This window comes from Pseudochaenichthys georgianus, unplaced genomic scaffold, assembly GCF_902827115.2.
Source record: "Pseudochaenichthys georgianus unplaced genomic scaffold, fPseGeo1.2 scaffold_646_arrow_ctg1, whole genome shotgun sequence".
NCBI lineage: Eukaryota > Metazoa > Chordata > Actinopteri > Perciformes > Channichthyidae > Pseudochaenichthys > Pseudochaenichthys georgianus.
Window position 1 is genome coordinate 86541 of NW_027263202.1, and position 11903 is coordinate 98443.

At 47.1% G+C, this 11903-nt stretch overlaps 1 protein-coding gene across 1 annotated transcript in view; it reads right to left on the bottom strand.

Annotated features, from left to right (window-relative positions):
• The window catches only part of LOC139433570 (uncharacterized), a 39904-nt gene extending 32615 nt beyond the window's left edge, over positions 1–7289 (bottom strand). The window contains exons 1-2 of the mRNA XM_071202631.1: positions 6063–7289; positions 5786–5981 (exon numbers count right to left, since the gene is read on the bottom strand). Coding sequence (XP_071058732.1) covers positions 5786–5981; positions 6063–6969 — 1103 coding nt within the window. The 5' untranslated portion in view covers positions 6970–7289. The remainder of the gene's footprint in view (positions 1–5785; positions 5982–6062) is intronic.
• Positions 7290–11903: the final 4614 nt, after the last annotated feature.

The window sequence follows — 11903 nt, forward strand, 5'->3', positions numbered from 1 at the left end:
TCTATGCATACTAATTTGACGAAAGGAACATCATTACTACTACTTACGTGTTGATAGAAATCATCACATAATGAAATAAGACCCCACGGTTTGATGATTGATAGGTGTGTGGGCTGTCTTCCGTTTTCACACACAGGACAGTGGGGGATATCCACCCTTATCCACGAATGTAAAGTAATTCACACAGCTTTTTTTCCTCTGTGAGGAGCAGCAGGTTCAGCTTCATTTAAATATGTCGTGTAGTAATAGATGGATTTATTTTTCATCTCAAGAGAGAATGTGTATTTTGTTAGTATTTCAAAAAAATCCCCCCAAACAGCGCCGCTGCGGGGGTTGGGTTTTTAGCATGTCAATTGTGTCACACAAATGTGCCCTTTTATTTCATACAGTTCAATTTGGATTGAGACAGGGAAATAATCCAAACCTCATGCGTGGCGTTTCACTGTCAAGGGGAGCGTGTATGTAATTACATTTCCAATACTGACTTGAGCCGCACCACTGTATGGGTTAGCCCTACCATAGATTACCCAACAACAAATACTCAGGAGCTGATAAGTCAATTAATTGCCTATCGCGACAGGCACACAATAAAACAGTGGAAACAAACATGTATTTGACTTTCATTAGTGAATGAAACTGTGTGCCCTTTATAGTCTGAGTCCAATATTGTGCACTTATATATATTATATATATATGCTAAGGTCCCGCTACTGACACGATAGCAGTCATTTCGTGCGCATGTGTGTAATTAAACCCATGATATCGAAATCTCACTCCAGCCAGGTACCCAGAGTTGGCAACCTTGCCCATACCCCAAATAATATTTGTATTGCAGATCTACATGAATCACACAAAACACCTATTTTGGATTCAAAAGGTGACAAGTTTGCATCCCTGCTTGTTATCCTTTCATTACAGAGCTGGGAAAATGGTGTATTGATTAGATTCTGATCCGTGCAAGTCCTATTTTAACTGACTTTAGTTTCTAATATTAATGATAATTTGATTTCAACCCATAAGTAACTTAACTCAACATTTCACATGATGGATTAGTGTTCCACATTTTTCCCACTAATTTCTTTTATGATTGAGCCACTGGTAAAGAGAGACATTTATGACCCTGTGATCCTTTTTGTTGGTTGTTCTTCGGACGACTTCACTAAAAAGTCACCCAGCTCTGCCCTACTACAGTCCGGCTGTGTGCAGTCACAGAGATGCTATGGCCGCTCTACATGACATTAATGGTCTGGTCCGAGAATGGACACCATTCCCTGCTCTGAACTGTCTCACGTGGGTCTGCTCCCCCCCACCGAGCCATGAACTGAAAGCTTGAAGTCTGCTCTGAACACTTGGAAGCCTCCCTGTCACACCAGCTCCAAACCCTTGGGTCAGTCAGATGAGACTAACGGCTTCACTTAGGGCACAAGGGTCAGAAATATGACTCTCGTTACCACGGAGTGGTTTGTTTGTTTTTTTAAGGCTATCCATACTGCTATGCAGAGGATGCCTGTAAGATTGGCAAGCTGTGAAAAGCCCCTACCATGTTTAGTATAGGCCTGATGTCAGGGGCATCTTACTGTATACTACAGTATACTCTTACATACCCTAGGGACCAGAGGGTACAATGGTTGGACATTTACTACCGGCCGCGGTATGCCTAGTGTACAGGGTCCATATAACCGACTTAATGCATAGCGGGAAGTCGGTTATATAGACATCAACAGAATAAGTGTTTAACGGTGATTTAAACTAGTTTATGCGGGGAAAAGAGTGCTCAAAATCGGATTCAACAGGCCATCCACACCGACTCCCATTAAAAGTGATTGAAATGTACAGGAATCTGTCCATTTCAATCACATTTGATGACCCGTCCAGGGTGACTTTCTTCCCCAGGAATTAGTGTCTGAAAGCTGGCTAACATTACTTTAAATACAGTGTGCACATGGCTTTATTACCCATGAAATAGTGTGTGAAAGCTGGGTGAGTTTGATGTGAATTTAAGGAAGATATGGCCATTTCATCCACACCTCACGACTCCCATTAAAAGTGATTGAAATGTACAGGAATCTGTCCATTTCAATCACATTTGATGACCCGTCCAGGGTGACTTTCTTCCCCAGGAATTAGTGTCTGAATGCTGGCTAACATTACTTTAAATACAGTGTGCACATGGCTTTATTACCCATGAAATAGTGTGTGAAAGCTGGGTGAGTTTGATGTGAATTTAGGGAGGGAGAGCAGCAGCAGCAGCAGCCGCCGCAGCAGCAGCAGCAGCAGCCGCCGCAGCAGCAGCAGCAGGCTGTGACCCTGGCGGAAATACATTGATTGTTTTAGCCAGGAATAAGTGTTTAGAAGGCGGGTAAAGTGTTCCTGCAGCTCCTCCATGACGGTAATAATGATTAGATATCATTGCCAGGGCAGAAAGCTCTTTTTAAAAGTGAAAAAACGATTTGAAACCGTTTGAAATGACTGGCGGGTGCTGATGGAAAGCAGGCGGAAATAAATGGATTGTTTACCCAGGAAAAGGTGTTTAAAAGGCGGGTAAAGTGTCCCTGCAGCTCCTCCATGACGGTAATAATGATTAGAAATCATTTACAGAGCAGAAAGCTGTTTTTAAAAGTGAAAAAACGATTTGAAACCGTTTGAAATCACTGGCGGGTGCTGATGGAAAGCAGGCGGAAATACATGGATTGTTTTACCCAGGAGAAGGTGTTTACAAGGCGGGTAAAGTGTTCCTGCAGCCCTTTAAATACAGTGTGCACATGGCTTTATTACCCATGAAATAGTGTGTGAAAGATGGGTAACTTTGCTGTGAATTTAAGGGAGATATGGCCCTTTCAAACAGGGAGATGTACAGGCCTTTATTACCCACGAATTAGTGTCTGAAAGCTGGCTAACATTACTTTAAATACATGGTGCACATGGCTCTGTTACCCATGAATTAGTGTGTGAAAGATGGGTGAGTTTGATGTGAATTTAAGGGAGATATGGCCATTTCATCCACACCTCACGACTCCCATTCAAAGTGATTGAAATGTACAGCACTCTGTACATTTCAATCACATTTCCCGACCCGGCCAGGGTGACTTTCTTCCCCACGAATTAGTGTCTGAAAGCTGGCTAACATTACTTTAAATGCATGGTGCACATGGCTCTGTTACCCATGAATTAGTGTGTGAAAGATGGGTGAGTTTGATGTGAATTTAAGGGAGATATGGCCATTTCATCCACACCTCACGACTCCCATTCAAAGTGATTGAAATGTACAGCACTCTGTACATTTCAATCACATTTCCCGACCCGACCAGGGTGACTTTCTTCCCCACGAATTAGTGTCTGAAAGCTGGCTAACATTACTTTAAATGCATGGTGCACATGGCTCTGTTACCCATGAATTAGTGTGTGAAAGATGGGTGAGTTTGATGTGAATTTAAGGGAGATATGGCCATTTCATCCACACCTCACGACTCCCATTAAAAGTGATTGAAATGTACAGCACTCTGTACATTTCAATCACATTTCCCGACCCGACCAGGGTGACTTTCTTCCCCACGAATTAGTGTCTGAAAGCTGGCTAACATTACTTTAAATGCATGGTGCACATGGCTCTGTTACCCATGAATTAGTGTGTGAAAGATGGGTAACTTTGCTGTGAATTTAAGGGAGATATGGCCCTTTCAAACAGGGAGATGTACAGGCCTTTATTACCCACGAATTAGTGTCTGAAAGCTGGCTAACATTACTTTAAATGCATGGTGCACATGGCTCTGTTACCCATGAATTAGTGTGTGAAAGATGGGTAACTTTGCTGTGAATTTAAGGGAGATATGGCCATTTCATCCACACCTCACGACTCCCATTCAAAGTGATTGAAATGTACAGCACTCTGTACATTTCAATCACATTTCACGACCTGTGTAGACTGGCTTTCTTACCCATTAGGTACACCGACAAAGGCACCTCTTCGGGGCCGCTCCAAGACCCCCAAAACACGGACTGAGGAGCTCCAGGATCCCTCCCATGTACCTCCAGAACCTCGAGCACCTTGGGTCCCCGGGCCCCCGAACTTAAGCACTCCCCCACGGACTAAACCAAGATGATCACACCCTCAAGAATCTCGTGCCCCTGGCTACACTTAAAGGGGGTCTACTTTGCGGTGCTTTGCCGTCCGCCCATCGGCACCCATAGTCGGCCTTCTTCACAGCAGCAGCACCCAACCTCCATGGAGGATTTTGCTCGTGCCCCTGGCTACACTTAAAGGGGGTCTACTTTGCGGTGCTTTGCCGTCCGCCCATCGGCACCCATAGTCGGCCTTCTTCACAGCACCACCTGCCCTGCTGGAGGTTCACACTTTAACTTTTTTTACCCTCTTCTACCTTACAAATCATCCCACACTTGAGCACTCCTCACTCGGACTAAACACCTACATGCTACCACCAGAACCAGAATATCGTGCCCCTGGGGATCTTAAAGGAAGAAAACCCATAGTGGGATTTAAAAACAGAAGACTTAGTAATTTTAACAAACTTTATTTACAGTAATATTGACAGTAATAAATACATTCAAACAGGATATAACGTATTTACAAGGGGACTGATTACAACAACACACTGCATATTTACAAGTTGATCACTGGCAACAGTGGGTGAAGTTGGGGCAGAGTATGGCACCCTCTCTTCACCCATGTCTGAGGGGTTGTGTTCGGCCAGTGACTGGTCCCTCTTCGGGACATGTCTTGGTAGGGAGTCTTGGTAGGGAGCCGGGCTGTGCTCCTCTCCAGAGTTGTCACTGTCGATGTCAATACCCGCAAAAGTGTCTTCATTTCCCGCTGCTGCTGCTGTCGATGCCGCCGCCGCTGCTTGCAGTGACTGTGTGAAGAGCAACCGAATGTCCGCAGCCTCCTTCAAAGAAGGATTATTCGCGTAAAATTTGTCCGCAGTTGCAGTGTTGTGACACATGAAATCACTCACTCTTTGGCGGTTGCCTTTGTCTTGAAACCTCTTCGCATTATCGGCGTGGACTGTGCGGAGGTCGGTGAAGTTAATGGGACTGCGGAGCCCCACATCAGCCCATGCCAACCTCAGGGAGTAGGCAAGCTTCCTGAACGGGTTCTTCCCCTCTGTGTACAGAAACGGCTCTGGGTGCAGGTCAGCGTACCCTTAATTTCCAGCCACCTCTTCATCCATCCAAGTTCTTCTACGGTGAGGTACAGCTGCGCCTCCCCGAACGCGTTGGCCGTCTTGCGGTTACTTACCTGTTATGACAGAGATAGAGAGTGTCAATACAATGTCAATCATGCATATAACTGCCAGAATAAATACATTGATTAATAGCACTCACATGAACCAGGTAGCCGAAGGCAGTGCCAGTTGTATCCGCCTTTCGGACCACGGCGTTGGTCATGTTGGAGTAGACCCCCGGACGGTGGCCATAAATGCAGCTCCAATGAAGAGTCATATACCCATAGAGCAGTGTCCGGGTCGCGGTAGTCGGATTGCTGGCCATCACATCCAGGAGCTGAGGGATGCGAGTGGTGGTCGAAGTCAAGCATGTCATTAGGTCGTTGTGGCTCGGCAGACCTTCCATCTTGTCACGCTTCACTTGCATCTGGTGGATAAGTACTTTTCTCTTCAGGGACTTCAGGATGGCAACTACTTCCCGTTTGATTAAAATCATGTCGGTTTGGCTGAGCCTGCTCCCCTTGCACGGTGTGTCGGCCATGTACTTGAGAAAGTGTGATATATTCTTGATGTAGAAGTCGGAGGTCGTGACCTGAAGGCTTGACTTCATCAGGCTCCGGGACCACCCGCGTATCCTCTTGAGATCCCTCAAAAAGAGCCAGTCAGACAGGCGATTGAAACCGTGTGCCATGAAACTGAGGAACGACTTCACTCTGCTTAGTTTGGAGACTGTGTTTTCCTGGAGCCTCACTGGTGGGTCGATACCTGCATAATGCTCCCGGTATCCTTGCAGATAATCCTCTGTGAAATATAAACAGTACTTTAATGACAACACATGATGTGTTACAGAAACTGCATGTGTCACATAGCCAAAACACTTACCCATGATCCGTGGGAATGTTATGTCCCGCATTATATTTCCCCGGCCCCTGCCCCGGAACCAGGGGGAATTTATGGGAGGGGAGGTTGACGAGGCCTCGGTATGGATGGATGCAGGCTCTGAGGAGCTGGATGAATGGGTGTGAGAGCCAGTGGGGGACTTGCTGCAGGCGGGAATGGGAGACGTGCTGCAGGCGGGAATGGGAGACGTGCTGCAGGCAGGAATGGGAGACTTGCTGCAGGAGGGACCTTTCGACTTGGACAGCCTCGTTGGTGTCGACTCTGGTCGGGGTCGTTTCTTCAGAATGACCCGCTCTCGTTCCTCCCCATCGAACGCGGGCATGTCCCCGGCCCGCTGATCCATCCTCTGTCGCTTGTCCTTTATCCTCTGCTGCAACTTGCAGCGCAGGGATTTCACCTCAGCAGCATATATGTCCCGCTGAGCCCTCACTGCGTTAGCCTCCAGCCTCCATTCTTTGCAGTCCGGGTTGTCACATTCATTCACCGGGGACAAGGGTGGAGGTTGTGACAGTATATCGTCGTCTGCCACCGTGTCAACAGCCCAAGCGGTAATCATTTCTATGGTGGGGTTTGTCATTCGGAGTTCATAAAGCTCCTTCTTGGCCACTGTCATTTTCATTTGATTTTGAACCACATGTAGTTCCTCCCGGGCCAGCTCAACATGGTCTCTGGCCAAGTGGCGATCCAGCCTTGTGCCGTGGTACTCGCATCCCAGAATGGTACAGGGATGGAGCCTAATGTTGGTCCGTCCGTTGGCCAACAACAGCAGAATTTTTCTTTCATCCAAGTTACGCACACCATGGTTCCTCTGTAGGTGCTTGCTCAGGGCACGGTAGGAGCTATTGCAGATCGGACAACGGACCGCCATCCGACCTGTATTCTTGAGCATTTCGGTACCGGGAAATGTCACCAGAATCGTGGGTAAAAAAGAAGGAAGCGTGAAAAGACTCACGAAAGACGCACTCAGCTTATTTTCAAATCAGTGTTTGTTTTCATTTGCATCATGGTGCGGTGTCCCATTTAGGCACTCGTTAGGCGGGCAGAGATCCCTGTAATCTCCCCTCACGTTCCTCCAGAGTCTGATTCTCCCAAAGGATACCCGACAGTTTCGGGTACGACCCAGAGGGCGCACGGTGGACGGCCAGGGCGAGGCCGCCACACCGCGCTGGAGTCAGGGTCCCGGTGAGGCGCAGGACGGAGCACCCGGCAGTAGCCTCCAGCAGACCCCCGCGCGGTTCCCTCGTCCCTCAGAAGAGGTGGAGAGGCGGAGGGGTGGGTCTTTTCATCTGCTGGCGGGTTGCCGGGATAACAGTATCCTCCGGGTAGGCATTGAACCCCTCTCAACTGCCCCCCGGAGGAGGCAGGGGAGTCAGGTACCCAGAGGGTGGACGGCCAGGGCGAGGCCGCCACACCGCGCTGGAGTCAGGGTCCCGGTGAGGCGCAGGACGGAGCACCCAGCAGTAGCCTCCAGCAGACCCCCGCGCGGTTCCCTCGTCCCTCAGAAGAGGTGGAGAGACGGAGGGGTGGGTCTTTTCATCTGCTGGCGGGTTGCCGGGATAACAGTATCCTCCGGGGAGGCATTGAACCCCTCTCAACTGCCCCCCGGAGGAGGCAGGGGAGTCAGGTACCCAGAGGGTGGACGGCCAGGGCGAGGCCGCCACAACCAGAGAACCAGAAAAAAGGGGTGAAAATGGATAAATTGTATCCGAAAATAGTGTTCCAAAAGGCAGGTAGAGTCCCCTGACAACTCCCCATACCTTTCTCCAGGGTGGGAAAAAGTTTAAGTCAACTTTTGGAAGAACCAGAGAAAAGGGTGAAAATGGATAAATTGTATCCGAAAATAGTGTTCCAAAAGGCAGGTAGAGTCCCCTGACAACTCCCCATACCTTTCTCCAGGGTGGGAAAAAGTTTAAGTCAACTTTTGGAAGAACCAGAGAAAAGGGTGAAAATGGATAAATTGTATCCGAAAATAGTGTTCCAAAAGGCAGGTAGAGTCCCCTGACAACTCCCCCTACCTTTCTCCAGAGTCAGAAAAAGTCTAAGTTAACTTTTTGGAAGAACCATAAAAAGGGGTGAAAATGGATAAAAATGTATCCCAAAATAGTGCCTCTTGAGGCGGGTAGAGTCCCCTGACAACTCCCCTTGCATTCCTCCAGAGACCAGTTTGAAAACTTAAAGTTTTGTGAGAACCATGATTGGGGGTCCTCCAGGCAACAATTTCATCCGATCCAAAGTGCTCATGAGGCGGATACATTCCTCCATGATTTCCCCATCATGTGAAAATAGCTCGTTTTTTTCTAAGTGCTCTCAAAAACCGGGTTTCCGATTTCGTGCAGATGGTAGCTTGGAAAAGATGAATGCATTTTTTGGACGGAGGAGGGGAGCTCTCGTTTCCCCTCTCCGTTGTAAATTGCAACGGGGGAGTGCAAAAGTCTCCGGGGCTTCGTTCCGAAGCGCCGAAGACTTGACCCCCTCCCCCGTTGGCACTTAGCCGTTTTTCAAGAATTTTCAAAAACTTCATTTTTGATTATTTTAACATATAATTGACCGTTTTCTTTACTTTTTTTTGCTTTCCACGGGTGGAGGCGCATGGCAGGCCGCATATGAGCTTCCAAATTCGGCCTGGAACGTCCGGGAATTATGGGTTAAGCTCCATATACTGACGACTCCCATTAAAAGTGATTGAAATGTACAGGAATCTGTCCATTTCAATCACATTTGACGACGCATGCAGGGTGACCCTGGCTACACTTAAAGGGGGTCTACTTTGCGGTGCTTTACCGTCCGCCCATCGGCACCCATAGTCGGCCTTATTCACAGCAGCAACACCCAACCTCCATGGAGGATTTTGCTCGTGCCCCTGGCTACACTTAAAGGGGGTCTACTTTGCGGTGCTTTACCGTCCGCCCATCGGCACCCATAATCGGCCTTATTCACAGCAGCAACACCCAACCTCCATGGAGGATTTTGCTCGTGCCCCTGGCTACACTTAAAGGGGGTCTACTTTGCGGTGCTTTACCGTCCGCCCATCGGCACCCATAGTCGGCCTTATTCACAGCAGCAACACCCAACCTCCATGGAGGATTTTGCTCGTGCCCCTGGCTACACTTAAAGGGGGTCTACTTTGCGGTGCTTTACCGTCCGCCCATCGGCACCCATAGTCGGCCTTATTCACAGCAGCAACACCCAACCTCCATGGAGGATTTTGCTCGTGCCCCTGGCTACACTTAAAGGGGGTCTACTTTGCGGTGCTTTACCGTCCGCCCATCGGCACCCATAGTCGGCCTTATTCACAGCAGCAACACCCAACCTCCATGGAGGATTTTGCTCGTGCCCCTGGCTACACTTAAAGGGGGTCTACTTTGCGGTGCTTTACCGTCCGCCCATCGGCACCCATAGTCGGCCTTATTCACAGCAGCAACACCCAACCTCCATGGAGGATTTTGCTCGTGCCCCTGGCTACACTTAAAGGGGGTCTACTTTGCGGTGATTTACCGTCCGCCCATCGGCACCCATAGTCGGCCTTATTCACAGCAGCAACACCCAACCTCCATGGAGGATTTTGCTCGTGCCCCTGGCTACACTTAAAGGGGGTCTACTTTGCGGTGCTTTACCGTCCGCCCATCGGCACCCATAGTCGGCCTTATTCACAGCAGCAACACCCAACCTCCATGGAGGATTTTGCTCGTGCCCCTGGCTACACTTAAAGGGGGTCTACTTTGCGGTGCTTTACCGTCCGCCCATCGGCACCCATAGTCGGCCTTATTCACAGCAGCAACACCCAACCTCCAGTGGAGGATGTTATCATGCCCCTGGCAACACTGGTAAACACTGGTAACATATGTCTAGCCGCTGACAGGAACTTGACATCGGAACTTGACATCGCATTTCCATTGAGCGGACTCCCGTACATGGGAAGGGCAAGTCCCACGGTACCTCCGTTCATAAGGCTGACATTTGCCTTACTACATATATTTACATTATATAGACCATTTTTCCACCTGGTGAAACGAGAGGCTGCACGGAGCTTAGGCTAAAAATACAACCATTCTGTTCTGCTCTAACGATTCAATTTATAGATTCTATATCAAAATAGTTTGTTTTTATTGTTTCCAATGATAACGTCACCTTAAGTGGAGGAATGCAAACCTGTTTTCAAATGTAAGGTTTTGAATTTGTTTGACATTTCTCAGTAAAGACACCCTCAGACGCCCACTATCATTCATGCTCCTTCAGTGGTAACTCAGATGTTAAGGGGGATGAAGCTTTACCTCCCAAATCAGAGATGCTTTGTTTTTTTTTCAACAAAGGTATGCATTTCCTGCATAATATATGGTTCTCACAATTGTTTTTGTTAGTTGCGCACAGCTGATACTGAGTTTTCTCGAGTGATGGATTATGACCTCTACCATGCTTACATGGACTCGTATGTTTTATTTCATATCTAACTGAAGTAAGAGAGAATAGAGAGATGAGGATAAGAGAGGGATAGGAAAGAGAGAAGAGTTATTTGCAAGTTGCATGCTGATACTGAGTTTTCTCGCTTAATAGCTTATAGACGATACCATGTTTAAATAGATGTTATGTTATGTTACGTTGTTATTACATTATGTGACATATGTAAGAAAAGGGAGGGGAGAGTCAATTATTTTTGAGTAATTGATCTCATATTGAAACATTCATTTCTCAAACCTATGTTTTATGGAAGAGGAAATGTACGCCTGATAAACTAATCTTTTATCAAATGGTAAATGGTGAATTAATTTAACATTTAGAATAATTGAGAAAGGGTTATATCCACAGGGACTAGCTCACATTTAACTTAAAATAACATTTCTCTGCTTTGGTCTGATGAGTATATGATTCTTGCATGTTAAATGACTAACACAAACCTTACATGTATGCATGTGCATGTGTCAGGAAGGCTCCCAAATAATTCTGAGGGGCCTATCCTATTTTTGTAATTGAATGATAATGTGCTAATCCATTACTTTGAGTTGTCTGCACTCAGGAAAACATCTCTATCAAGTGTTAACCCAATAACTAGGACAGCTCTGAAGGCCAAGGGTCAGAGAGAGAGGATCACACTCTCCGGCTGCAGAGAGCACCTCCAACCACGGGCAAGGAGGCACGAGGTCTTTCGAGATGAGAGGATTCTAATCTTCAACTTTCTGATGGGATGGGATGCTTCTTCATCTTTCTGCTCGGGGGGGGGGGCAAACAGACAACTCTGCAGGACGAGCGATGGCTTCAGAGGCTCCATGTTTCTTGGAAGGGCAGATTTCTTCCTAAACATCTCCCATCACGGGGGGTGGCATCTGGATGTGCCATTTGGAATAGGCTCTGCTCTCAAGCAGATAGCAGAAGGAATGCAGGCAGATGAGCCTCTGGTTCACTGGGAGATCATGCAGTGCTCACTGAATGAGCCACAAAAGTAGAGCAATTGGGGGGTTTGAAATAGGGCGCTCTGGTGAAGAAGAGTTTTGAGCCAATCAGCACCTCAGTGCTAATCTACAGTATCAGGATGCCTTTAAACACCAGACATTCTGTGTCATAAAGAAAGGAGGAGAACGAGTCAGGAGGACATGTTCTTCTAGCTCTTGTACAAAGATAACATTTGAATTGAATGACCAGATGATTACAGATGTACAATTAATGATTGTTTTTATATTTCCGATGAACAGATACGTGTTAAATAGTGGTGACAAATATATTTTGTCAGATCAGATTACACTTTCACACTAAACAAAATAAATTAATTGATATTTTCAGATTGATAAGGTATTGAACAATAAGATATTTCTAATATTATAACAGACAATG